Source organism: Zootoca vivipara, chromosome 7, assembly GCF_963506605.1.
Source record: "Zootoca vivipara chromosome 7, rZooViv1.1, whole genome shotgun sequence".
Classification (NCBI taxonomy): Eukaryota; Metazoa; Chordata; class Lepidosauria; order Squamata; family Lacertidae; genus Zootoca; species Zootoca vivipara.
In genome coordinates this window covers 77696395-77722753 of record NC_083282.1, presented here as the reverse complement: position 1 = coordinate 77722753, position 26359 = coordinate 77696395, and the positions used below count along the sequence as shown (strand labels likewise).

The 26359-nt window shown below is 46.4% G+C and overlaps 1 protein-coding gene across 1 annotated transcript; it reads left to right on the top strand.

Annotated features, from left to right (window-relative positions):
• The first annotated feature begins 1317 nt into the window (after positions 1-1317).
• Positions 1318-25471, top strand: LOC118089518 (opsin-5-like). The gene is made up of 5 exons (XM_035124286.1): positions 1318-1405; positions 8647-8809; positions 10549-10676; positions 20508-20836; positions 24884-25471. The coding sequence occupies exons 1-5, from the start codon at positions 1318-1320 to the stop codon at positions 25469-25471; spliced, it is 1296 nt and encodes a 431-aa protein (XP_034980177.1).
• The last annotated feature ends 888 nt before the right edge of the window (positions 25472-26359 follow it).

Here is a 26359-nt window from a genome sequence, read left to right as displayed (position 1 = left end):
TCCCCCCAGAAAAATAGGTCCCAGTACTCACCATGAAGTTGTTACAGTAAGCGCAACACTTTTTAATAATAATAATAATAAAGAGGTGCCGGTACAGTCAAGCCATGTTTCCCGAACAGCTTAGTTGCCGAACAAATCGGCTCCTGAACGCTTCAAACCCGGAAGTAAGGGTTCCAGTTCGCAAACATTTTTCGGAAGCCGAAAGTTCGACGCGGCTTCCGCTTGAGTGCAGGAAGCTCCTCTGCAACCAATTGGAAGCCGCTCCTTGCTTTTCGAATGGTTTCGGGAGTCTAATGGACTCCCGGAATGGATTAAGTTCGAGAACCAAGGGACCACTGTACTGAGTACCCTTGAGTACCCCCTGAAAAAAGTACTGGTCCCAGGCAAGTTACAATTAAAACATAATGTTAAAAACAATTCAAAACAGCTCGCAATCACATAAGTTAGAATACAAATCACAGGTGTCAAAAGCCAGGGTAGCTTGGGGGAAAATGGCCTCAGTTGACAAAACTAAGAAACAGTTGAACATTTAAGACAGAACTAGTATTTTCATTTTGTTTTGTTTCTCCTTTTAGGCTGTTGTTGCATTGCAAATAACCAATGCACAGGCAAGCGAAAATGGTAAACAGGCCAATAAAAATGTGGACTAGTACGCTGCATGTCTTCATTTGCCAGGTTGCTTTAATTTGTCATTTAAACTGGACCTGACGCAGAGACTGCCTGGAACCTGGCGGAAAATGTAATCTTTGGCTGCTCCTGTTGTGATTAAGCTGGCAAAGCCCGTTGCAATTAGCATTAAGGCTCAAACTGACAGTCCCCAGAGGAGCCGCAAGCCGGGGAGATCAGAATCTCTCAACATCCTCGGCAAATAGTATTGATGGAAGCGTAACAGCTGGACACGCTAAGTGGCCTTTTCTTACTGTAAAGTACCTAAATGAAAAACTTAAGAAGGAGAAGAAAGTATTACTCAGCAGCTAATCAGCACGATCTGTAATTAAATGTGCCAGCCTGTAATCAAGTGGGATTACCGGGAGCTTGGCAGACCAGCCCGATCCTATTATCAACCCAACGCACAGTCCAAGTTGCATCGGCACCAGCTATAGGAGCTGTCAGCTCCTTTCTTCATTGCAACATGCTCAGAGCTCCGGCAGTTGACTTTGCTTTGGCAGCTGCCCGCCAAAAAAGGCATGTGGCCAAAGTCATGCCATCTTTCCCGACAGCCGTCCTGTTGTCTGGAGGAGACACATACCAAAGGCTCAGCAGCTAACCCAAATTCATTCTGACTTGCATTTTCTCTCCCCCTCCCCTTTTTTGCAGATGGAAAATGCCTCCAGTTCCTCAGCATTCCTGTCAACCTTATCTGAAGGAGAAGACCTGGTTTTTGGAACCCTCTACACTCTCTTTGGTAAGAGTAGGGATGGGGGGAGACATAGCTTTATGCGGAAACCTGCAAGCTAGCAGCAGATCTAGCACGGGGATGTTGCGGGGACCTTGGAGTTTGCTTGAACCAGCGTTATTCTATTGCTTGGAAGTGCTTTGCTGTTTGGCTCTAGTCATGAGATTCCACTACAGCTTCATGTGTCAGGGAAATGCTACCTGAGGCAGGAATCCAAAACTGGAAACCTTTTGGGAATTACAATCCTGGCACTGGATATAGGTATTATTTTTCATTCAAAGCAAGGATGGGGAAGCTGGGTCCCTGTTGCTGGACTCTGACTCCCCATCAGCCCCCCCCTGAAATTATAGGAATTGTACCAAGGCCCTTGTCTTAATATACAAATCGCTGAACAACTTGGGGCCAGGATACTTTAAGGGACCGCCTGAGTCCTTATTTCCCAGCTTGATCACAGAGGCCACCCAGAGGAGCGCTATTACCGGTAAGTTGCACCTCACATTACAGGGGTCCAGCTGTTCCAGATCTGAATTCTGCTGCTGCTGCTGCTGTTAATACTTTTAAAAATGCACAAGAGATCCTGTTCACAGATTTCCTTCAGCACATCTATGGCATAGCTGCCAAGTCTCCCATTTTCTCCGGGAAATCCCCGTTTTTCCAGCTGTTCCTAGCTGAAAAAAGGGATTTTTTTTGTTTCCCCCCCCCCCGGTTTATTCTGGTGCGGCGGCCATTTTGGAACTGGGCGGAGCATGCTCAGAAGCGACTTTTGATGCTGCTTTGCCCAGTTCCAAAATGGCTGCAGTGCGACTTCTGGCGTGGTGGCCATTTTGGAACTGGGCAAAGCAGCATCGAAAGTCACTTCTGAGCATGCTCCGCCCAGTTCCAAAATGGCAGCAGCGCTACTTCCGGTCTGCTATTTCCGCCCAGTCCCTTATTTCTCTGACAGCAACTTGTTAGGTATGATCTATGGTAGTTTGGCCCAAACGGAAGGAATTAAAAACTAAGGCTCCACACACACCATACATTTCAAGCACATTCCACCACCACCCACAAGAAATTCTGGAAACTGTAGTTCACTCCTCACTGAGCTACAATTCCCAGCACCCTTAAAAAAAACTACAATTCCTAGGATTCTTTGGGGGGTGGGGAATGTGCTTTAAATTTATTGGGTCTATGCAATCATTGACCGCCTCTCTTATCCCAGGGCTTGAGATGCAGCCCCACCTCCTTGACTGGAGCCCCATTGGGTGTTCCTTAAATTTCAAGCTAATATTGTCTGCGGTACTAAGTCTGCTCTTCTGGCTCATTTCCCTGCATGCAGAAAATAATTTAGAAGACATCTGAAGGCAGTCCTGTTTAACGTTTAACGTTTGATGTTTTATTGTGTTTTTAATATTCTGTTGGGAGCTGCCTAGAGTGGCTGGGGAAACTCAGCCAGATGGGTGGGGTATAAATTAATAAATGATGACGATGACGATGAAACAACATGGAGCTGTTAGAAGGATGCTTTGCCAGGTGCCAGGTACGGTATAGGGCAGGCATCCCCAAACTTCGGCCCTCCAGATGTTTTGGGACTACAATTCCCATCATCCCTGACCACTGGTCCTGTTAGTTAGGGATCATGGGAGTTGTAAGCCAAAACATCTGGAGGGCCGCAGTTTGGGGATGCCTGGTATAGGGTAAATAACCACAAGAAGGGAGAACGGGGTCTTGAAGTTGTTCGCACCTGGAAATCAGACTGAGCAGAAACACAAGACACCGGGTTGCCGTTCCCCCCACTATGGTGAAATGTATTCTATTTCTATTTAAATTATAGTAATTATTTCTAAATTTGCATCCATGCATATAAATGGCAACATTCACATTTGATGCAAATCTGTGCCCCCTTTTGCACCCTTTCTGATGATGCGTTCCCTTTTTAGCGTGTGTGATACACCCTCACCCAGCTTTCAGAGACTGTGATCCTTCCTGGTCACAATTCCAAAAGCGTGGTAAATCTACTTCAGCCGCTCTCAGCTCTGGGCTAACAGCGCGGCACGAGAACAGAAACTCGATACACACGATCCCAGCCATCTGCCTTGCCGGGGACTTGTCTGTTTCAGGCTTCCAAAGGCAGCAGGGGAAATTAATCAGTGTCAGACCTGTCTGCTTCCTGGAGATGCTTAATGATGCACTGAAAAAGGGATCACTGCTGTCAGAGTGAAAGGGGATTGATGGTCCCTTGGCAAAAATAACTTGGAAAATGAAGGGATCAACCTGGGTGTCTTATCAGGCAAGTGCTCTGGGCTCGGAGATGCAGTCAAATCCGTCCCATGCTCTCACGTTCTCAGTTTTTATTCCTAAACCAGGAGACTGCAAAATGGGGTGTGGAAAACATTGCATTGCAGGAGTCCCAAGAATACTTAAGGGTACCGATATTCATGAATGCTAACATATCTTCATATAGAACATCCTGGAAGAAAATTTCCTCGTACACACTCAGCCTCTGACAGGGGTGCCAACTTGAATAAAATATGGGGGGGGGCAGGTAAGCCCTGCCCCACATAATTGATCACATAACATGGTGGTGCATGCACAACATTTGAATGACAATGCCCATCAACCGGGGGGGGGAGCTCCTTCAAATATTTTAGGGGGGGCAAAGGAGTTGGCTCCCATGCCCTCTGATAAGGGCTAAGTGTATTTCTCATCTTTCAAGTACAGTGGTACCTCGCTAGACGAATGCCTCACAAGACGAAAAACTTGCAAGGCTTGCAAGACGAAGTTTCCTATGGCGCGCTTCGCAAGACGAATTTTTTTCATCCCATAGGGTGCCTCGCAAGATGATATCCCCCCCCCTCCCGTCTTGCGAGGCACCCTATGGGAAACCACACTTCAATGTGTTCCTATGGGAGCCGCTTCGCAAAACGAATTTTTCGCTATACGAAGCGACTCGTGGGATGAATTAAATTCGTCTAGTGAGGCACCACTGTAAAAGAAAACTCCAACTCCAAATTCTGCAGCTAGCAGAGCTAAATTCTGCAACCTGCAATCGGATAAATCTGCATAACTTCTTTTATTTTGTCTAATGTGCCATGCCTAAGAAAAGGCAATCCCCATTATGTATCATCTGTTCTGGGAGGAGTAAAGAACTATATTTGTTCTATCTGTAACTACTAGGAATTCTATTCCACTACCTCTTTTAAAAACAAAAGCAGGGGTTCTCCAGAAGCCTAATTACTTAATTCCACTTTCTGCACATTAATCCCATGCATTTCTAATTAAAGAAGAAGAAAATGTGGGATTGTATGTCAAAAACATGGCCATGGTCCACATATTAGTACTGCAACTGGAGGTCATAGCATGACTCACTGGAGCAATTGACTTCTTTGCTGTGGACCTCCAAGGGCTTGTTGGCAATGGTGGAAATCAGCACTCCACCAACACCTCTGATCCTTTGTGTCAGAGGATCCCAGAACTGCATCCAATGCACTTTTAAAACACTTTTCAAAAGTGTCACACAGAAGTGCTCTAAATAACTAGCACTCATTTGCCAGGAATAACTCAGCATCAGTTTTGCATTACACTGTTGATGCCAAGTTGGAATAAGTCTGTGGCTGCAAGATAGACATAGTAGTATCCATGCAGGAAGTTTCTTGAGAAGCCATTGCCATTTGCTGGAGATCCCCCTCTCTGGCCACCATGCGACTACCACGGCCCTAAATTATTGCTTTGTCCTTGACCATCAAGCCAAACCTTAGCAATTGTGCTGGTGTTTTGAGCTGGTCTGGCAATATCCTTGCAGTGCCAGTCAAGGGCGTACCCACCATACGGCAAGTTAGGGCAGCTGCCCTACTCTAGAAGCAGGGCTGGTGGGCAGAGGCGGAGCACAGCCCGGCGGAGCGCGAGTTCGCCATTCCTGCCGCACCGCGCCGCACCCTCCCTCCAGCTCCCCGGCGCGCCCTCAGGCAAGGCCAAGCGCGGCGGGGAACCAGGGAGCGCGGCGCGGTGGGCGGGAACGCCGAACTCGCGCTCCGCTGGGCTGGGCTCCGCCTCCGCCCACCAGCCCTGCTGCTAGGGAGGGGCACAGCCCGGCGGAGCGCGAGTTCGCTGTTCCCGCCCACTTTGTGGCCCCTCCCCTTCCGTGCCTTGGCCCCTCCCCTTGCCCCCCCCTAGTTTTGATCCTGGGTACGCCCATGGTGCCAGTCCATGCAGTGCCAGCTTTCTTGGTGACAGTTTGTTCTGAAGTCAAGCTTAAGAAAAGGCAGGCTTCCTCCAGGGAACCTGACCAGATATTATGCTCTTTGTTACAGCCAACCCTCTCCTGCAAAATCTCTCACGGCAAAGAGGCTTGATGGTGCAGGATTGATTGATTGATTGATTTTTGATGGTGATGCCAATTTACTCCTGGCTTGTGGGGTTGGGTTGGGGGGGGGCAGATAAACACTATCTCATTAATTGTGCAGCAAGCATGTTGGTGAAGACAGGCCAACCTGCTCAGAATTGTCCCTTCACATAATCTTGATTTTGCACTCGGTGAGTTTCAGTGCTGATTAAGAATGGCAATCCTTTGGACATGTTTCGCTTTTATTTATGTACAGTAATAAATTTATATGCTGTTTGGTTGCAACCCCCCCCCCAAAAAAACCCTCAAAGCGGTTTACAAAAGATAAAACAGTAAAACTGAGAAAAATTCACAACCCTACTTTAAAACATACAAATGCTAAAACAGATTACAATTCCCAGAGTTTTCCAAGCACCTGGGTAGGCTTGTCTAAGCAAAAATGTTTTTAGCAGATGCCAAAAAGAGTACAGTAAAGGTGCCGGATTGGCCTCAATAGGCAGGGAGTTCCGAAGTGTAGGCGCTGCAACACTAAGCGATCGAGTTCTTCTTACAAATCTGGCTTGTAAGGGTTTTGTGTGGCACCTGCAGTAGCACCAATTCCACTGATCAAAGCAGACAAGTGGTCACATGGCAGGTAAGGCGACCGTGCAGATGTTTTTAACATGGGTCCGCACTGTGGAAGCTCATGTGCTTCAGGGCAAGGGTGGGGAAGCTGTGAGGAATCGGGTGCTATCAGGGAGTAGGGCTAGATGCACAGCCCTGCAGCCCCATGTGACCTCTTGAACATCTGATTAGGGCTCATCACTGGAGGCCAAGAGACACGCCTACCCCATAGCTCAGTGGTAGAGCATCAGTATCGCATGCAGAAAGTCCCAAGTTCAATCCCCAGCCTCTACATTTAGGCTGGGAAAATTGTTGTTGTTATTTATTTATTAGATCTTTCATCAAAAGACCTCAGGGCGGTTCGCAACATAAAAACACGATAAAAGCACAAGTAAATAGTTAAAACAAAAACAACAAAACAACCCCCCCCAACACATTTAAAAGGCTGTATAATATTAATCGGCCCAAGGCCTGGTTGAAGAGGAACGTTTTTGCCTGGCGCCTAAAGAGATATAATGAAGGCACCAAGCGAACCTTCCTGGGGAGAGCATTCCACAAATGGGGAGCCACTGCAGAAAAGGCCTATTCTTGTGTTGCCACCCTCCAGACCTCTCTCTAAAACCCTGGGTAGCTGCTGTCACTAAGGTGTAGAGAACAATGAGCAAGTTTCAAGGATCCAATGTTTCTCTATTCCACATCAGAACACTGGAGAGAAACTCCCAGATGTTTCGCCTATAGCATACACAGAAGAGCACACTCTCTCTTCCTCCCTTTAACCCTCCCCCCCCCCATGTTCACCAGTGACTGTACAGCTTTTTACAACCACAAACGTTTTCTCCATGCCATTTCGTCAGCTCATCCAGGATGATTCGTTAAGTCACGGGACAGAGGAAAACCTGACTCGGCAAACTTTCTGCACTGCTAATAAAACAGCCTGTAAAATAATATGTGTAATGGATATGGTTAATAATGTGCAGTGTAAGGGAGAAAAAGAAAAAAGCTTTGCATTAGAAATCATGGAGAGGAGTGGAAACAAGGACATACGTTTCCTATTCTTTCATGTGATTTACACTCCACACTCAAATGGCTCCTTCCAGATGTTGCTGGACTCCAATTCTCATTATCCTTGACCATTGACGGTTACTGGCTGGTGGGAGCCCCAAAATATCTGGAGGGCGCCGCTTTGGCTACCACTGATCTAGGGCCACAGAGGACTTGGCACAGGAAAGCTGGCTATCGAGGCCATTCTACACCTCCAGCATGTTACTGTTATCATAATATTTAATTTGCAAGCTAATCTATCAAGAAGTCATTCCAATCGCCCATAGCCTGCCCTTGGAGTAATCAGGATCTCTTTGGTGGTTACACAGGAAAACTCTTTTTAAATGAAATTAGCATGACTTAATAGAAAAGGAAAATCCAGGGCATTAAATTTTAATTACCACTGTTGTCTCAACTATGTTCAAACAAAAGAACAGCTTGTCCCTGCAGCCTCCGTTGGATTTTGCATAATCTCCACAATGTTCCTTCTCCTGTTTATTTTGTGCACACAATATATTATTGTAGAAAGCAGATCTATATGTGAGGAAGATTGCCAGGAAGGTCTTGGGGGGGGGGAGGCGGACGTGGAGGGGGGGAGGAGGAGGAATTGGACATCGCCGCTCTCAAGCTTGTAGGATGAAACTCAGCTGAAACCGGCGTCTCCTGCTTTGCCAGCATGAAGGTCGGGTTCTGCGATTCAAACCACACAGGGCATTATTCCGGCTCAAAATACCCCTATGCACCACTGACATTAACGGGGAGACAATGTGAAAAATGTGCTGCTGGATCCAACCAAATCCATTTGCATTTAGTGGTCTTACAAATGATATTGAACTGCAACTCTCACCAGCCCCCGCCAGCATAGCCATTGATCAGGATTTGGGTAGCTCAGTTGGTTAGAGTTTGGCACTGGTAACACCAAGGTTGCAGGTTCGATCCCTGTATGTTCCTACATTGAAAGGGAGGGCTGGACTAGATGATTCTCAAGGCCCCTTGCAACTCTACAATTCAATGGTTCTATGATCTAGTTCAGTACCCTACTTCCACAGTGGCTGGGAAAAAGCTGCCCTAAATAATACTAGTAGCAGAAGCAATGGTAATAAATAAGTAGCATATGTACAATAATATGTAGAACGCATGTGCATACTGGGTATTGCAACTCAGCTACGGTAGGTATTTGCGAGTGGATCGTGTAGCTATGACACACCTTTTTCCCATTCTTTCTCCAGCCATTCACTGACTGAATGTGGAATTTAGTACGACTCACTCTTTTCTTTTCCCACAGGTGTAGTCTCTCTCTTTGGAAACTCTCTCCTGCTGCTGGTAGCTTATCGGAAGAGAGCCGTCCTGAAACCTGCTGAATTCTTCATCGTGAACCTTGCCATCAGCGATGTGGGCATGACCGCAATCCTCTTCCCTCTGGCCACGCCATCCTTCTTTGCACACAGGTAGCTTGCTTTGCTCATTTGTGGTTGCATTCTTGGGTTCCACTCTTCCGTTTCGAAAGCTCAGAGCGGCTAATGGCTTCCTAAAAACACAGGAACGCCATAAGCTAGGCCCGGTACTGAGTTTGGCCCGGTACTGAGTTTGGCTCAGCCTTGTCCCAGTACATTTCCGAGCACAATTCAAAGTGTTGGCGCTAAATGGCCTCGGTCCTCTATACCTGAAGGAGCATCTCCACCCCCATTGTTCAGCCCGGGCACAGATCCAGCGCCGAGGGCCTTCTGGCAGTTTCCTCACTGCGAGAAGTGAGGTTACAGGGAACCAGGAGGAGGGCCTTCTCAGTAGCGGCGCCTGCCCTGTGGAACACCCTCCCATCAGATGTCAAGGAAATCAGCAACTCTCCTACTTTTAAAAGACATCTGAAGGCAGCCCTGTTTAGGGAAGTTTTTAATGTTTAATGCTGTATTGTGTTTTTAATATTAGATTGGGAGCCGCCCAGAGTGGCTGGGGAAACCCATTGAACTGCAGCCCTTCCTCTCCAAGCATCAGGGCCAAACTACATTTGGCATGAGAGCTCCATGTTTGAAGCTCCCAGAATCTTTTTCATTCTTGAAAAGCTGTTGGGGGGGGGCAATTTGGTTAGGTGCTGTAGGGCATAAAAGGGGGTTAGCTCTCTCTCCCCCCCACCATTTGCATTTCCCACCCCAAAAGTACTGCCAACCACAAAAATGAAAACGGTATGGATTTCTGTTCTTAAGCCTGCATATTTCCCCCTCTGCAGTTGATAAGCAACTTTGGGAAGGCTGAATTTTGAAGTAGGGCAATGGTGTAGGGGCAAAGTCTTTATACACTGGAGCCAGAGTCCAAACGGGACCCTTCTGGAGTTTTGGTGCCATCGTTTGACCCACTTCCCACCCTTAGGGACCTATTTAGATTCATCTGAACCATCTTCCATGTTCAAGAAAGTTCAGCTCTGACCCCACTACACTGCTTGAACTCCACTTTACCTAGAAATTTTCTGCATTTCAAAACTTTCTAATGACAAGAGGTGTTGGTTTTTGCTTGTTGTGCTTAGGAAGTGCTGTGCAAAATCCAACCAAATTTCAGAAAATTTCCATCCTGGCCATCTTGGCTTTCATTTTGAAGGAAAACCAAATTTCTAATCCTTGTGGGTAAAACTGCCTGGCCGATACATGGCTCGTGTCAGAGGACTGGGGGTGGCGTTCTGCTGCCTTGCCACCATAGCTAATTCCTGCTCTCCCTGCCCAGCAGAAACAGATTGCTGGCAGGATCAACAATCCTAACCAAGTCTACTCAGAAATAGGCCCTGCTGAATTTGAGACTTACTCTCAGATAACTGGGGTTCAAATTAAATCACGCAAAAGAAGCAGTATCTATAATTTGTGTGGGGTCCGTCTTGCAAAGTTGCAATTATGGTGTTCTTTTGTTGATTCTGTGTTTTCGAAATTGCAAGAAAAGAACAAGTGACTGTATGTTGAATACGGATTTCACACAGGTTGCGGAATTTAACTTTTCCTGTTGCAGGATGGCTGGCTGGATATATCTCATGGAGCACACACGGTTCTGTGATTAGGATGCATTTTTTTATCGTTGTTATTGGCCGCTGTGCAAAGTCCTGCTTGGACCAGTGATGCTCAAGCATCTCTTCCTGTGACTGGGTTGCCTGGGACACAAGGCCTTGTGGGAAAATCATTTATTTCCCCTAGTTATCTCTCCCTTCCAGGTGGCTGTTCAACCATGCTATGTGCACTTTCTATGCCTTTTGTGGAGTTCTCTTTGGCCTGTGCAGTCTTACCAGCCTGACAGCCCTGAGTACCGTCTGCTGTATGAAAGTCTGCTATCCGGCATATGGTAGGTGCTGGGTACACAACGTAAATATCCTCCCTCTTGCTAAGCATCTCTGTCTCTGTTCTGTTCCTCTCTCTCTCCACTCCTCCCTCCCCACACCAGGGCCTGGCAACTCTTTCACAGGGTTAGGAAAGTCATGAATCTCTTAGCAACATCTCTCCTAGGAGAACTGTCCATTAGGGAGCCTATTCATCAAAGGTTTGAAATTGCAGTAATTAGCACAAAAAAATAATACAGCAGCTACCCATTTCCCCCTTTTCATTTGCATATGTAGATTAATCACCAGCCTGCCTGCTATTTTGCGTCCAACTTCTAAGTCCTAAGATATATGATTGTGGAGGGAGACAACTTATTTTTCACCACTGCCAGTCATGGGGGCATTATTATTTGTCTCCTTCCTGCACTCAGACAATTCAGAAACCTTTTGGTACATCAGTAGAGAAGGACATAAATGCTCACGATGGCGAAGGAGGCAAATAAAAATTGCTCACACAAATTAGCATTTTGATGACAGAATCACACAATCTGAAAGCATAAAGCAGGGTGGGCTAATCCTTTTCAGCCCGAGAGGCACATTCAAGGTTGAATGGGTAGAAAGAGTCTCCCATGGTGAGAGACTTGGAGAAGAAGTAGGCTCTCAGGTGGCCGATGAGAGGGTCTACTTCTCTCTGTGTGGATAAATGGTAGGATATACACCGTGGCGGAGCCTCATGCTCCGGCACTGGGGGACGGGCGGAGAGCAGGCGGGGGTGGGGCGGGCGCTCCGCCCGCAGGGGTGGGGCGGGCGCACCGCCCGCAGGGGTGTGGGGCGTCGCTTGGGGGTGGGGCGCCCAGCATGGGTGAGGGGGGAGCTGTGATGGCACCCCACTGGGATCACGATGCCGGGGGCGGTGCGCTCCCCCCCACTCCTCTTCCTCCGCCAGTGGATATACATAATATAAATATGATAAAGGGCCTTGTAGTGTGGTGTAGTGGTTAAGAGCGGTCGACGCGCAATCTGGGGGACAGGGTTCACATCTCCGCTCCTCCACATGCAGCTGCCGGGTGACCTTGGGCTAGTGACACTTCTCTGAAGTCTCTCAGCCCCACTCACCTCGCAGATTGTTTGTTGTGGGGGAGGAAGGGAAAGGAGAATGTTAGCCGCTTTGAGACTCCTTTGGGTAGTGATAAAGCGGGATATCAAATCCAAACTCTTCTTCTATAGTTATCTTCTTTCTCTCCTTTTGGGTTTTTTTCTTTTTATTTGTACAAGAACCAAGATACAGCTGTTCTTTGAAATTTGCACTTCTCCAAATTTTCCATTGCAGTTCTCCAGCCAAGCTATGTGTGCAGAAATGTGTATGCTAACATAAAGTGTGCATATAAATGCCTATATTAGTGAAATCAGCATATGGATATGCATTATATGGGGGGGGAACTGCTGACTGGTCCGTCCATCCCTAAACCCAGCCAAGAAGTGCATTTTCTCTCTCAGCAATTAAAAACACCATATAGCTTCCTTTTGGGCAGTGTGGGGTTATTCTAGCCCTTAGCCCAGCTTTCCCCAACCTGGAGCTCACCAGATTTTTTTGGACTACATGTCCCATGATCCCTTGCAATTGGGCCCTATTGGTCTGGGGTTGTTGGGGGTTGTAGTCCAAAACATCTGGAGGGCACTAGGCTGGGTAAGACCGCCTTGCTTTTTATTCATTTACAGTGGTACCTTGGTTTACGAACTTAATCCGTTCCGGAAGTCCGTTCTTAAACCAAAGCGTTCTTAAACCAAGGCGTGCTTTCCCATAGCAGCGGGGGACTCAATTTACAAATGGAACTCACTCGACAGGAAGCAAAATATGTTCTTATTCCAAGGCAAAGTTCACAAACCAAAACACCTACTTCCAGGTTTGCAGTGTCCTTAAACCACGTTGTTCATAAACTAAGCTGTTCTTAAACCAAGGTGCCATTGTATTTGTTGGCAACATCTGTGTGCCACCATATAAGCCCCGGGCACCTAACAACAAACAAAATATAAAATGTAAATATAAATCAGGCCTTTTCTTAGCTCTGTTTCATCTGAAAACCAGTAAAATATGTTTTACCAGTAAAATATATATATATATAAGGCTGTAGGGTATTTCATGCCCACTTTGTGTGAACAAAATTTAGCACGACATGCTTGTATTTTAGTCAAAAACTCACAGTTTGGTAATTCAACAGGTACAGTATTGCAGTGTGAAAGGAACATTAGAAAACTGCAGAAAAGCAGTAACCTTATAATCAGGAAAACTAATGCAATGTTCTCTATGTCTGAATGCACCCCATGAAAGCAGAATAAATCCACCGCTAATGCACTGTTATTATTTTGTCACGCACACACGGCCGGCAACATCACATCAGTCTGAAGGGGCCCATTCTATTGCAGCGCAAGGGATCAATAGCAGCATCTCTTTTCTCCTCCCAACTCCTCCAGCTCCTATAAACATGTGGCCTGTTTCCTCTTCCAACCCAGATTCTCCCCCAAAAGTTGAAATCCAGCCACATCCAAGATGCTATGAGAGATGCTAAATGCTTTTACCGACAGCTCTGTTCACAGAGGAAATAGGAAGGCCCCTACAAAAGATGGCGCATGTTACTGCTATTTCATACTCTCTACCATTCCTCAGGTGAAAACATGGACATTTCTCACTCCAACTGACCCTCCTCAACCCCCATTTTTTTGTCCTTGTCCCGGCACTGCAGAGCATTTCCTATCAGAAGAGGGGCAATTGTCCCCAAAACTACATAGCACATGCACCCTCCACTGTCCCGAGAAAACCCCAAAATCCTTACTTGATTTTATTCTTCAGTAGATTTACAGAAATAAAAACACATACCAATAAATAAATTTGAGAATAGGGCAAGATTAGACGTAGACGCACAAAGCATTAAAAATAAATAAATCAAGACTCTTTGCGCTCCACAATGTTCCTCCTTTCTTTCTGCTGAGGGTGGTCCTGCCTTCTGCCTGCCCCTCATCACATGGGGCAGGGCCTTGGCGGTGGTGTCCTCTCTTCCTCCTTGCCTGCTCTCCAGCAGCCATTACAAGCTGCCCAAGGCTGGCAGTGGCGGCCATGGAGAGGCAACGGGATGAACCTCCTGAGCTCAGCAGTGGGCACTGGCAGAGGAAATAAGGACCTTCTGGGATCAAATCAGAACCTGGGATGGCTTTCGTAGTTCCGGGACTGTCCCTGAAAAATCGGGACACTTGGAGGGCATGCCATTTATAGATTACCTCCCCACCCCACCCAATACATTGAGGAACATGGGCTTTGTGTGCAGCCAACACTGAGCTCAAGGGACGTCTCTTCTTAGTTGGACAGATTACTGGAGAAGGTGGAAGAAAGATAAAGGCTACCTTTAGCTACTAAGCTTCAGCCAACAAGAAGCTCTGCCTCCCCTCTGCGATTACGGCTCCTGTTTTCCCAAGGACTGTGGAACACAGTTCCACGGCCTCACAATCTTATCTTTCCTCTAATGCACTACTGCATTTCCCCACTAGGAAATGACTAATCTCAGCATATCTTTAATTGCTTGGTTTCAAAGAAATGTTAGCCTTGCGTATGTCTGAAGGTTGTTTTTTTATATATATTAAGCCTTTAGAAGATCAGAGAGTTTAGGATTTAAGCAAGGGAGGCAAGGGAGCGCACAGAAAAATCCAGCTTGCCTAGCACAAACTGCCTTTCAGAGGAGGGGGAATTCTGATAAAACAAACATTTTATTTTACATTTTTTAAAAAATAAGCTGCTCTTCTGTCACTTTGCATCTCAGTATGCAAAATCTTTCTCCACGTTGTTTTTTTAAAAAAAGTGTTTTTACCAAATGTACAAATGGAACTTAGATGCCAAACATGAGCAGTAAAAATGATTGAAAGTAAAACAATATAAAATATATGGACCACTTTTATGTCCCTTGGCTAGCATCTTCACTCCAGTATAATTTCCAGCCCATTCCTTTGCTATCTTTAACTTCTACTCTTTACTACTAGTCCTCAACGTTGCTCAGTTTGGAAGCCTTACCAAGTTGCTGCAGGTAATTTATTACAGTTTAAGCTTCAATGCTGCATCTCATGAAGAATGGAAGAGCTGGATTAACAGTTTCTAGCTGTACCTCTACATGGGGCCTTGCACGGAAAGGGGAGTTTCCTTACCACAGCAGCTTTCTTCAAATGCGTGCTTACCCTGTTCACTGCCTGCAGAAGTACAGTAGTACCTCGGTTTAAGTACACAATTGGTTCCGGAAGTCTGTACTTAACCTGAAGCGTACTTAACCTGAAGCGAACTTTCCCATCGAAAGTAATGGAAAGTGGATTAATCCATTCCAGACGGGTCCGCGGAGTACTTAAGCTGAAAGTACTCAAACCGAAGCGTACTTAAACCGAGGTGTGACTGTATCTCCAAACTACTGTTACCAGGTTCCTTTGGGTTTTCCTTTGGGGAAACATAACAAACTGGTCTAAAACCAATATAGCAGGGATGGGGAAGCTGTGGTCCTCCAGATGTGGTTGGAACCCAGCTCCAGTGAACCCCAGCCAGCCCAGGCAAGGGCCAGGGATGATGGGAATTGAAGTCCACCAGCAATAGAGGATTGTAGTGTGTGCGCGTGCACACACACACACACACACATGAAACAAGTGTGTAGTATATATTACGTGTGTATGTATTAGGGATGTGGAGGGGGATTTGGTTTTGTTTGCGTTTTAATTAGAAACCCATATATTCTAATTTCAAGCCAATGCACCAACCAAAACACAACTCTCCTTAGAAATTTGCTAAATTTTGCAGTGCAGTATGCCAGCCAACCAATGCGTGCGCAAATGCACATATCAGGAGAAAGTGTATAGAAAGACGCATACGTTAGTGGAAAATAATGTATCAATTTTATGTGTACTAGGGGGACGATGCTTACAAAAATGTGTATATGATTCAAAATTGCATATGGAAATGTGTGGGAGGGATTCAACTTTGTCCCAAGGTAGTCGTTCGATCAGAGCAACTATTCAGGCTTGTCAGATGGAACCATCTCCCTTCTCCTTATCTGCCCTGTGTGCTGTTCTGGAGCTTCTCCTGACACCCCTCAAGCCTATTTCAGGGGCTGCACAGGGGGATAGAGAGTCCTGTTGCTCACATGGAACTCCTTGTACATACAGGGCTCCGCTGATAGGACTCGTTAACTGAAGCCTGTCCTCTGTTTTAGGGGGGGGATATTGCACTGAAATGCTGATGAAGTTTCACAAGTTGCTGCTGAAATGTGGAGAACTGAATTCAAGAGAGAGAGTGTCTGCTCATGCACACGTGGCTGTACTAGAACATTGTTTTCCATTCCACCGTCATCCCATGCATTCCACGCACCCATCCCATGTAACACTGTGTTTGCAGCACCGTTTCTCTTCCGCTGCAGTTCATCTTCCATCAAAAGCAATGTCATTCGGCTCGCTGGTTGGCAAAATGGCGTGACCTGCATATTTTTCACATAATTTGTGGCGTAAAATATGCTATTATGTTGTCGTTGTGCTATTCCACCTCGTTCATTCCAATGCAAAGGAAACGCAATGCAAATGAAGCAGGGGGATAACATAATCAATTGCATAACATTTGTGGACTGAAGGCAGCAGCAAGTACCGATCGCATTTGTGGGGTTGCTTTCTGCTCCAGACATGGGATGAGTAAGTGGTAGGTAGGTAGGTAGGTGATAGATGATAGATAGATAGATAGATAGATAGATAGATAGATAGATAGATAGATAGATAGATAGATAGATACCGGTAGATAGATAGATAGATAGATAGATGATAGGTGCAAATTTGGAAACAATTACTTTAATTTAAATTGGAAGAAAATACAACTCACCATAATGGGAAAGAAAGTGACTAAGTGGCCTGCATGCCAGATGATAGATAGACAGACAGACAGACAGACAGACAGACAGACAGACAGACAGACAGACAGACAGACAGCAGCACAGATATGTCTAGATTGTGGAGTGACCAGGAAAAGCTCTCTTTTCCAGCATCTACATACCCTAGAGGTGCTACTGCTGCTTCTGCTCTGGTGTCAAAGGGAAGCAAATGCGAATTTGATCAATGGGCTGCTGATCTGTCCACACACAGCAACTTGACTCCAAGTAGTCCATTTACTGCGTCTGATTACGGCACAGATAAAAGCATGTCTGAAGGAAGGGCAGATGTTTCCTTGTTAACAAGGGCAGCATCAATATGGCCTGCATTGCTTTGTGAGGCAGGCGCTGATGTGTCTGTATGATCGCTCATCTCGAAGCAAATGGGAGTTACTCTTGCATACTGAGAGGATAATACAGCCCTCACATCTGAAGCTTTCTATCAGACCTGACATTAAAGGTAATGTGTTGAAAGGGCTTCTGAAAATATTTGCCAGTGCAGCTCTGCATGTGCGTGTAAATATGCAGTTTCGTGCTCAAAGGGCTATTTGTCAGGCTGTTTGCTGCGGCTTTTCTGCAAAAAAAAGGGGGGGAGGGCACAAATGCAAATAGTGGTGCTCCCCCCCCCTCTATTTTCTCCCAGCAGTTCTTTGGAAAAGGTCATTCAGAGCCAACATAAATCGCAGGGCCTCAAATGTAAATCTTTCTCCCTCAGCGGAACGTTCGTTATTGTTTCCCCGAGATCAATTCTCCGAGAAACAAAAACGGAAAATAATAGTTATTTCAAATAATGGCCCTAACTGAGAATGGGAAGGTGGAAACAACTCCCAAGAGGACAGGGCTGCTAACACCCCCCCCAAAAAAAAATCCTTGATAACTAAGAATAGTCATATAATAGCCATAGTCACTCCCAATAAGGGAGTGGGTGGGTGCTACCAAGAAGTTGGGCCCATGACACCAGCGACTTCTGGGAGGCAAGCAGCCTAATCTCAAACAGTATTTTTTTGAGGGGTGGGGAGAGATCTAAATGTGAGTTTGCCCTAAGAACAGGCAATTGGTAGCCAAGGGCTTGGTATGATTCCTATGGTTCCAAAAACAACAACCCCTTATTATATTCTCTAGGCCGGGGGTCCGCAACCTTTTTCAGCTGTGGGCTGGTCCACCGTCCCTCAGACCATATGGGGGGCCGGACTATATTTTTTTTGGGGGGGGGGGGAATGAACAAATTCCTATGCCCCACAAATAACCCAGAGATGCATTTTAAATAAAAGGACACATTCTACTCATGTAAAAACACGCTAATTCCCAAACTGTCCATGGGCCAGATTGAGAAGGCGATTGGGCCACATCTAGCCCACGGGCCTTCGGTTGCCTACCCCTGCTCTAGGCTAACTTTTGCCAACCTGGTACATTCCAGATGTTTGGGACACCACTTCACTACGGTTACGGTGGAAATGGTAGTCCAATATATCTGGTGGACACCAGGTTGGCAAGGCTTGTCCTTAATACTTGGCCTGAGACGAGACCTGGTCTGTAGATTCAGCAGGAGCTGATAGAGGCCCTGAGATGGTAGAACCTGTAGCATCCTAGAATCATAGAGTTGGAAGAGCCCATGAGAGTCGTCTAGTGCAACCCTCTGCAATGCAGGACTCTTTTGCCCAGCGAGGGGCTCGAACCCACAATGCTGAGATTAAGAGTTTCATGCTCTACCGAGGGTCAGACTAAAGGCGAGGGTGCCATTTTAAAGCCACCTCACCCCACAAAAAAGACAGCCTGCAAGTTTAAAAAAAAAAAAGCAGATCCGACAGTTGGGGAAAAATTTTTCTCTTAAACTCCTGCTTACTATACTATTGTTCTACTTGCAAGCAAGCAATACACACACAGAGAGAGGAAGCATTTAAAAATGGAACTCCATTCCATTCTTTCCCCCACCTCAAGGAATTTTACCACCTCCTTCCCATCTGTTCAACAGTTTATTTATTCCATTTTCACAACTTTCCCCTAACAGTTATGTTCCATGTTATATTCTTCTGGGACTGTAATGGAATACAGTACAAGTTTTAAACTGTTTCGCCCCCACAAGTTGTTGTTGTTGTTGTTGTTGTTGTTGTTGTTTGAAATTTTAATTGTATTATTACTGATGTGTTTGCCATCCTGAGTTTCTTGGAAGAAGGTGCGGCAAATAAATCCAACGGAAAATAATAAATAAGCATGGGAGTGGCCACACTCAATCTTGGCCACACCCATCAGAGTCATGCAGCCCATGGAGTATTGGCCAAGGGTGGCCTTGGGTCAAGAAAGTTTAGCCACTGCTGTTCTGCAGGCTGACCTGAACCTCTGCCAGGACTGAGCCTGTGCATGTACAGCCTTATGTGTAGGGTTACTGCCCTCCCGCATTGCAATGGCTTCCTCCCATGTTATAACCACAGGTACTATTTTATGGTCCAACAATGAACACCTTGGAGGAAGTCAAATTTGATTGATTTGCCCTTACTATCTGCAGCAATTTGCAAGAACCTTCAGATGACTTCTGAAGCTCACAGGTCTCAACCACTTATGTGTAATACACGAAGTTGCTCTTTAAAAGTTACCCTATTGTTAGCCAGGGAAATAAAAGCGCTGGACCTTAATCTATCGTTGGCTGAGCACCTTCAAGGTCTTCTTTCTCCTTTGTTCTAGATAATGAAACCAGTGGCCTTCTTTTGTGACATTCTCTCAACAAAATCAAACTTCTATAGGGCATGATTCATATACCTACTTTGTTTTCTCTGAATCTCTCCCACGTCCCCCCAAGATCAAGGATAGCTAAACTTCCAACAATTGCAGGAAGAGCCATAGCAGAGTATTTGAGGATATGCTTTGCCTGCCAAAAATCCCAGGTTCAATCCATGGGTCCTCCAGGTAGGACTGGAAAAGAATCCAGATGACAGCCACTGCTGGTCAGTGTAGATGTGGGGCACCTGTTGCCCTCCAGATGTGTCATGGATTGGTTGGATGCAGAGGAATGGTGGAAGGAACCAGTTGGAGAACTGCCAAAGGAAGAAGGCTCAGAGCCAGGGGGTTGGTAGAAGGATGACAATGAGTGGTCAGAGGATGAAGAGGGAGAAGACTGGGAGGAGGCAAAGTAGGAAGCTGAAGAGGTAACAGGGCTTAGTGAGCAGGGAGATTCTGTGGCAGAGGGAAGTCCAGAATCAGGAGAGGAGGGAGGCCAAGAGGCAGAGTCAGGCTGGTGAAGAAGCCAGGGTGTTCCTCTCCTGCTGCGACAAGCTCCCCTCCCCTCTGGTCTCCCAGAACCAGGAGAGGCATGAAGCGGGAGGAGCACAGGCAGGTATGCAGGCACAGTTTCAGATTGCTTGGGGGAAACCCTGGAGAGGAGGAGACTTAGGCAGCTGTTGGAAGGCAAGGGCTTTTAGTTGCCACCCAGTAAACCAGTTCTGGCACAAGAGGCTTAATGACAGCCGGGTTTCAATCCATATTTTAGATGGCTTGTTCCATTTGCACTCATCTGTACTAAACATTTAAAGCCGTGCCGTGCCACTTTAAGCAGTCGTCCCACAGATCCTTGGGAACTGTAGTTTGTTAAGAGTGCTTAACAAACGTTGTTAGCAGGCTCTCAGTCACCTCTCAGAGTGACAGTTCACAGAATGGCTTAACCACCAATCGGCTCCCGGAACTGTCACTCTGAGAGGGGAGCAGGGGTTTCTTAGCAACTCTCTGTTCCCTCAGCAGACTACAAGTCCCAGGGTTATTGGGGGGAAGCCCTGGCTGTTTGAAGTGGTATGGTGCTGCTTCAGCTGTTTAGTGCAGATGAGCGGCCCCATTTTATCTCAGCAGGATCATTTTTGAAAGAAAGAAACCCTCCTCTCGGGGAAAGTTCCAAGCAGACGGGCTCTCACTTTCCGTCCCTCTCGTTTGTCCTTATAGGCAATAAGTTCTCTCCCGCATGTGCTGGGGCACTGCTATCTTGCGTCTGGGTCTACGCCCTCATCTTTGCAGTGGCCCCTCTGGCCAACATGGGCAGCTATGGGCCAGAGCCCTATGGGACGGCTTGCTGCATCAAGTGGAAAGTGTCCACCAGAGAAACCAAGTTCTACATCGGGGCCCTCTTTGTCTTCTGCTACATCATCCCTTGCCTCCTGATCCTCATCTCTTACTCCCTCATCCTTTGGACTGTGAAAGTGTCCCGGAGAGCCGTCAGGCAGCATATGTCCTCGCGGACCAAAGCCAACAGCGTCCACACTCTGATCGTTAAGGTAAGAGAACTAGATTGGGAACAGAGGCATAGGTGGGTGCCTTTTTGTCATAACCACCGCCATGTGTAAGGGTAACCTTAAGCTTTTCCCCTGAAGTCTTACAACTCCCTCGTGCCAATTGGGGTCGCCAATGTGACGCCAGCCAGCATCTCCTGCGGTGCCTCTGAATGCTCTCAGTAAATACCACGTTGAAAATCCACAGGGCATGAGAAACTGCTTTCTCCTTCCAATCACTGCCTGTTTCTTTTTCTCTTTTCTTTGAAATTATTTTTCTTTGATTTTACAAATACAAAGTTATAAAAATTCATATACGGAAATTACAGTCGTACCTCAGGTGACGAACTCGATCTGTTCCGGGTCGCAGTTCGTAACCCGAAAAGGTCGCAAACCGAGCGCCATTTTTGCGCATGCACAAAGCGCGCACGCCGCTTCTGCGCATGTGTGGAACGCGCGCGGGGCGAAAACACTTCCGGGTTTGCGGAGTTCGTAACCCGAACTGTTCGCAACCCGAGCGGTTCGTAACCCGAGGTACGACTGTATTGCGAATCCCACAGCTTCCCCCCCACCCCCTCCATGGGGTCCCATTTTGAACATTTACAACTGCCTATTCTTCCATATATCAATCCATATTGTCCATGGTATTTGTTACACTACAGGTGGAATCAAAATCCTGCCAATGTTTCCATCTGCTTACAGTGGTCTCCTAAATAACTTACAAATTTTCCCCATTCTTTTATAAAGTTCTTGTCCTCTTGCTTCCTGAGTTGTCCAGTCAGTTTTGCCAGGCTGATGGACTATGCCGAAATGGCAGTTAGTGCCTGTTTCATACCCACCAACAACTTGAGTGCCAAAACCAGGATGCACACCTTCCTGTCTGAGTTCCTGCACGAGTCATGTGACCTGCGCAAGATCACAGAGCTGAAAAGATGTGCTTTTTCAGGGCCATGCTCACAAAAATGCACATTTTGGGGAGCTCCGTGAGGTTGTGGCTCCGAAAAAAACGCTTTTCCCCCCAGGTGAAACTGCACAAGATTTTGGCACCCAAAATGGCTGTTGTGTTCTCGTGTGAGAAAACGGAATGTCCCCTTTTTTTGCGTGACACTTGTGGGTTATGCTGTTTGTGCTGGCTCAGGCTACATTCACACCAAACATTTTAAAACACCGGCTTCTCCCAAGGAATTCTGGGAGCTACAGTTTGTTGAGGGTGCTGAGAGTTGCTAGGAGAACCCTGTTCTCTGCAGAGAAATGCAATCCCCAGAGTGGTTTAACAATCAAGAATTGTAGCTTTTAGTTTAGTTGGAGTCTACCCTGTGGCTTTCCAGATCTTGTTGAACTACAGGTCATCCCTGACCATGGGCTGAGCTGGTTGGGGCTGATGGGAATTGAAGTCCAACAACTGGAGGTGCTCCAGGGTCACCATCCGTGACCTAGAGTGCATAAATTTCCACATGGGCACATGAGTGGGGTAATGTTCGATGGCAGCCATTTGCTTGGTTCTAAACCAGGCATCCCCAAACTGCGGCCCTCCAGATGTTTTGGCCTACAACTCCCATGATCCCTAGCTAACAGGACCAGTGGTCAGGGATGATGGGAATTGTAGTACAAAACATCTGGAGGGCCAAAGTTTGAAGGGGGCCTGTTCTAAACAGTGCATCTGATTTCCATGGCATCCTCACCACAAGTAGAAATGCAGCCATTGGTCCTTACTTGTGCCGACAGTTTGTTCTTTCAGAACCCCTTGGGGACAAAGTATAACGAATCTCCAGCACAAAGTTGTTGGTTTTTTCAAAAAAGAAAAGAAAAAAGAGTTTCACCCACACATATTTCCTGTATGCCATATGGTGGCGGGGGCGGGGGGGGGAGCAGGGAAGTGATACATGCTCTGGAGTGAGCAAAAGTAAAATATAACCAAGCTCTTCTATCACACCAGGATGATTTGCTCACTCATGTTGCACGGCTGTCTGTCACGACTTGACAACTTAATTTAACTGTGCATACACCTTACCCTCCTGATTTGCAAGCGTTTTTGTCATCGGTAGATTAAGGGCTGCTTATCTGAAAAAGAAGAGGAGCTCCAGGGCTTGTTTATAATCCAGCTGAGTGCACTAACCAATTCACAGGTTCAGTTAATTAACTCATTAATTACAGACTAATGCAATTAATATACACATGCACAGATTATTATTTGCAGCGGCAATGTATAGCTTCTCATCAGAGGTGAGAGAGGTCGGTTTGCTGGCTTGCTTTTTTTTTTTTTTGCAGGCAGCTGGTGCTATTTGATGGTATCCTGCTTCTAAGGTGAGATAATTAAAAAGCAAACTAGTTCATCATACATGAGGAAGGGTCGTAGCTCAGAGTTGGAGCATCTGCTATGCATGCAGATGTTCAATCCCTGGCTTCTCCAGGCAGGACTGGGAATGTCCCCTGCCTAAAACCCTGGAGAGACCCTGCCGGTCAGTGTAGACCAGGCACCCCCAAACTGCGGCCCTCCAGATGTTTTGGCCTACAACTCCCATGATCCCTAGCTAACAGGACCAGTGGTCAGGGATGATGGGAACTGTAGTCCAAAGCATCTGGAGGGTCAAAGTTTGGGGATACCTGGTGTAGACAATACTGAGCTCCGTGGATCAATGGCCTGACTCAGTAAAAGGTAACTTCCTATGTTCCTATTGGACTCACTGGGTTGCTGGGTTCAAGGAGTTGGTTTTCAAAATTATGTCCTTTCCTCTGGAAAGACCATGTTCATGGGTTGCCCACACTGGATGGAGGCGACACTTTAAAAAGGAGGAACTACGACTCCCCTCCTTCATCGTGCTGATAGTTGCATAATTCCCTTCTATGATATGGACTGCAGCAGATTATTTTTTAAAAAAATATATTTAATAAAGATTTTTCCAAACAACAAAAACATACAAAAATACAAACCACATAAAAGAAATACAAAACACATAGAAAACAAAATACAAAAAATACAAAATACAAAAAATACAAAAATGCAAGAAAAACAAAAATTCTAGCTTATGACCCTTGTTTCTAATCTAATGACTTCCTCTTTCCACCTCCTAATACGGTTCTTTGCATTTCATAATTAGTAAATTCTAAATCTTATATAAACTCTAATTGTTACTTCAATATTACCTTATTGCTATGTCTTTAATATCTTATCTTTATAAACTCAATCTATTTCTTACTTCTTAATTCGTTTATCCTTATCTTTTTTTCAATACATGTTTCACACCCTTGTATTATCTACAACCTCTTTGTATCTCCCTCACTTCCATTGGTTTGGACTGCAGCAGATTAATCTTGTACCAGCACCTCCTTGGGCGTATTACCTACCTAGAAACTGGATTAATCTGCATCCTTTCCCCGGGGGAAATGGGGTGTGGATGTGGGTGTGCAGTTGTGAACGTTTAACAGAGAACTCTCAGCACTCTCATCAAACCACAGTTCCATGAATTCTTCGTGGAAGCTGGGAAAATCCAATTCCTATCAAACTAAGCGCTCATCCACACAGGAGTTTAATATGGATTCGAAGCTGCTTGTGCCTCAAGGTTTGTTGTTGTTGCATCCACATTATGTCCTCATCTAAGCAGGAGTTTGCACTCCCTCCTCTCTGCTTAAATTTAAATTTGTCCAATCTGCAGAAAGATAAGCTTCTGTCTGTCTGGACATTATTTGCCCTCCAATGTGTTCCTTGGTGGGCTGCTTGCTCTATATTTTGCGGAGCTGGGTGAAATACACATTTTTGTTTTAAATGGTTTTGTGTCTAATACAAGCTTGGAGTGCATTTCTCTCTGTGTGTGTGTTGTGCGCTGCAGAGATTTGTACTGATTCATCGCAATATCTGCAGATCTTATGGTAACTCCTTACCAATATGCCATGGCGCTCCACATGCAGAGCCAGATTAATACATGTGCTGCAAATGGTGTATGAGCATACCGGACTCAAATTCATCAGTGGATGAGCCATTGAGTCTTGGCATGGGGAAAAGTGCCTGCAGGCTGTTCTACCATTTTTAAATTGGTTGTCTTCTCTCTCTTCCAGCTTAGTGTTTCTGTGTGCATTGGATTTCTTGCCGCTTGGACCCCCTACGCTATTGTTGCCATGTGGTCAGCGTTTGGCGACGCCAGCCAGGTGCCCGTCCTGGCCTTTGCCCTCTCTTCTGTGTTTGCCAAGTCTTCGGCAACCTACAACCCTCTGGTTTATCTGTTCTTCAAGCCCAACTTCCAGAAGTTCCTTTCCAAGGACCTGTCCCTATTGCAAGCTGTCTGTGCTGTCTTCTGCTGCAGCCGGCCGAGGGTTATCACCCTCCAGGCCTTCAACACCCGAGATGGCCGGGCTTCCATGAAGTTCTCCACCGCTTTTACCGACCACCGTGGATCCTGCAGGAACTGCGCGGACACTTTTGAATGTTTCAGTAACTATCCCCGGTGCTACAGGCTCACTCCGAAGTCGGACACAACCGCCAAGGCCAAGCCGCTGGCAATCCTGGCAGACGGAACGACTTGCCGGCCAAGTCTGAAGAGAACCGTGCAGGTCATGGTGCTCGTGACGAGGAAGAAGACCGGGATGGGGACTAGGAATGTGGCTGGGGATGTTCTGCCTTCAAATATTGTCAGAGATCTTATGTGAGCAAGGGTTCGAAGGCAGGGGGAGCCCCCTTTCTGCCTAGACCAATCAGGAATGTTTGGTTGCCATTTCAAAATCCACCTTTTGTCCACATGTATAGTTGTTTCCAAAGTGTGCTTTGCAGGCTAGGGGAAACTGCAAATCTTACACCAGCATTCCTCATCCCTCTCAGAATTCCCCTCTTTTGTTTCTTTAAGCAGCTGCAATTTTGTGCCAACAATTTTGCACCTTTTTTTTGTTTTGGAAGATCAATAATGCAGAGCCAAAAAAAAACACACCCCTGCCTCTTCATAGGTTCCATTTGGCATTTGAGACGTCACAGTGCCACTACAGGCAACTCCCCACTTGAGCAAGATGTCATTGCGCACAACTGCACATGCACACAGCATCTCTTAGTGTTAGGCAGAGGAACAATGGGGCTTTTGTTGAGGCTGCTCAGCTGACATGCAGCTATCCAGCTGACCTCACACATCAGCTGTTTGGTGGGGAGGCTGAGCAGCCTCAACAAAGCCCAGCTGTCCCTCTGGCTCCTGTGGAGACCCTCCCCGGAGCCTGAAGAGGACATCTTCTTTGAGCTCTCGGGAGGGTCTCCTCACAAGCCGCAAGGACTCTCCGGGGGTCTCCCCACGACACACATTTCACTTATGCACACGGGGGCCCGGAAAATAACCCCTGCACAAGTGGGGAGTTGCCTGTATTGGTTGGTGTGAGGCATAAATTTGAGTTTGGGTTCCACACCTGTGCAGTCTGCAGCATGCTACGGTTCACTTGCACAGCTAACATTCAGGTCAATCCAAGCGGTTGCTATTGGAGGCAGGTACAACTAACCGCTCGCATAATTAGACTGTAAAACAATAATCCAATCGAGCTGCGTCAGCTATAGCTCAAATG

What these genes read in the sequence shown, in the direction of transcription:
- LOC118089518 (XM_035124286.1), top strand. Translation starts at nt 1,318, where the DNA reads ATGGAAAATGCCTCCAGTTCCTCAGCATTCCTGTCAACCTTATCTGAA. An exon ending in AACCCTCTACACTCTCTTTG is followed by an intron (nt 1,406 to 8,646) that starts GTAAGAGTAGGG and finishes CTTTTCCCACAG; the next exon opens with GTGTAGTCTCTCTCTTTGGA. An exon ending in TCCACACTCTGATCGTTAAG is followed by an intron (nt 20,837 to 24,883) that starts GTAAGAGAACTA and finishes TCTCTCTTCCAG; the next exon opens with CTTAGTGTTTCTGTGTGCAT.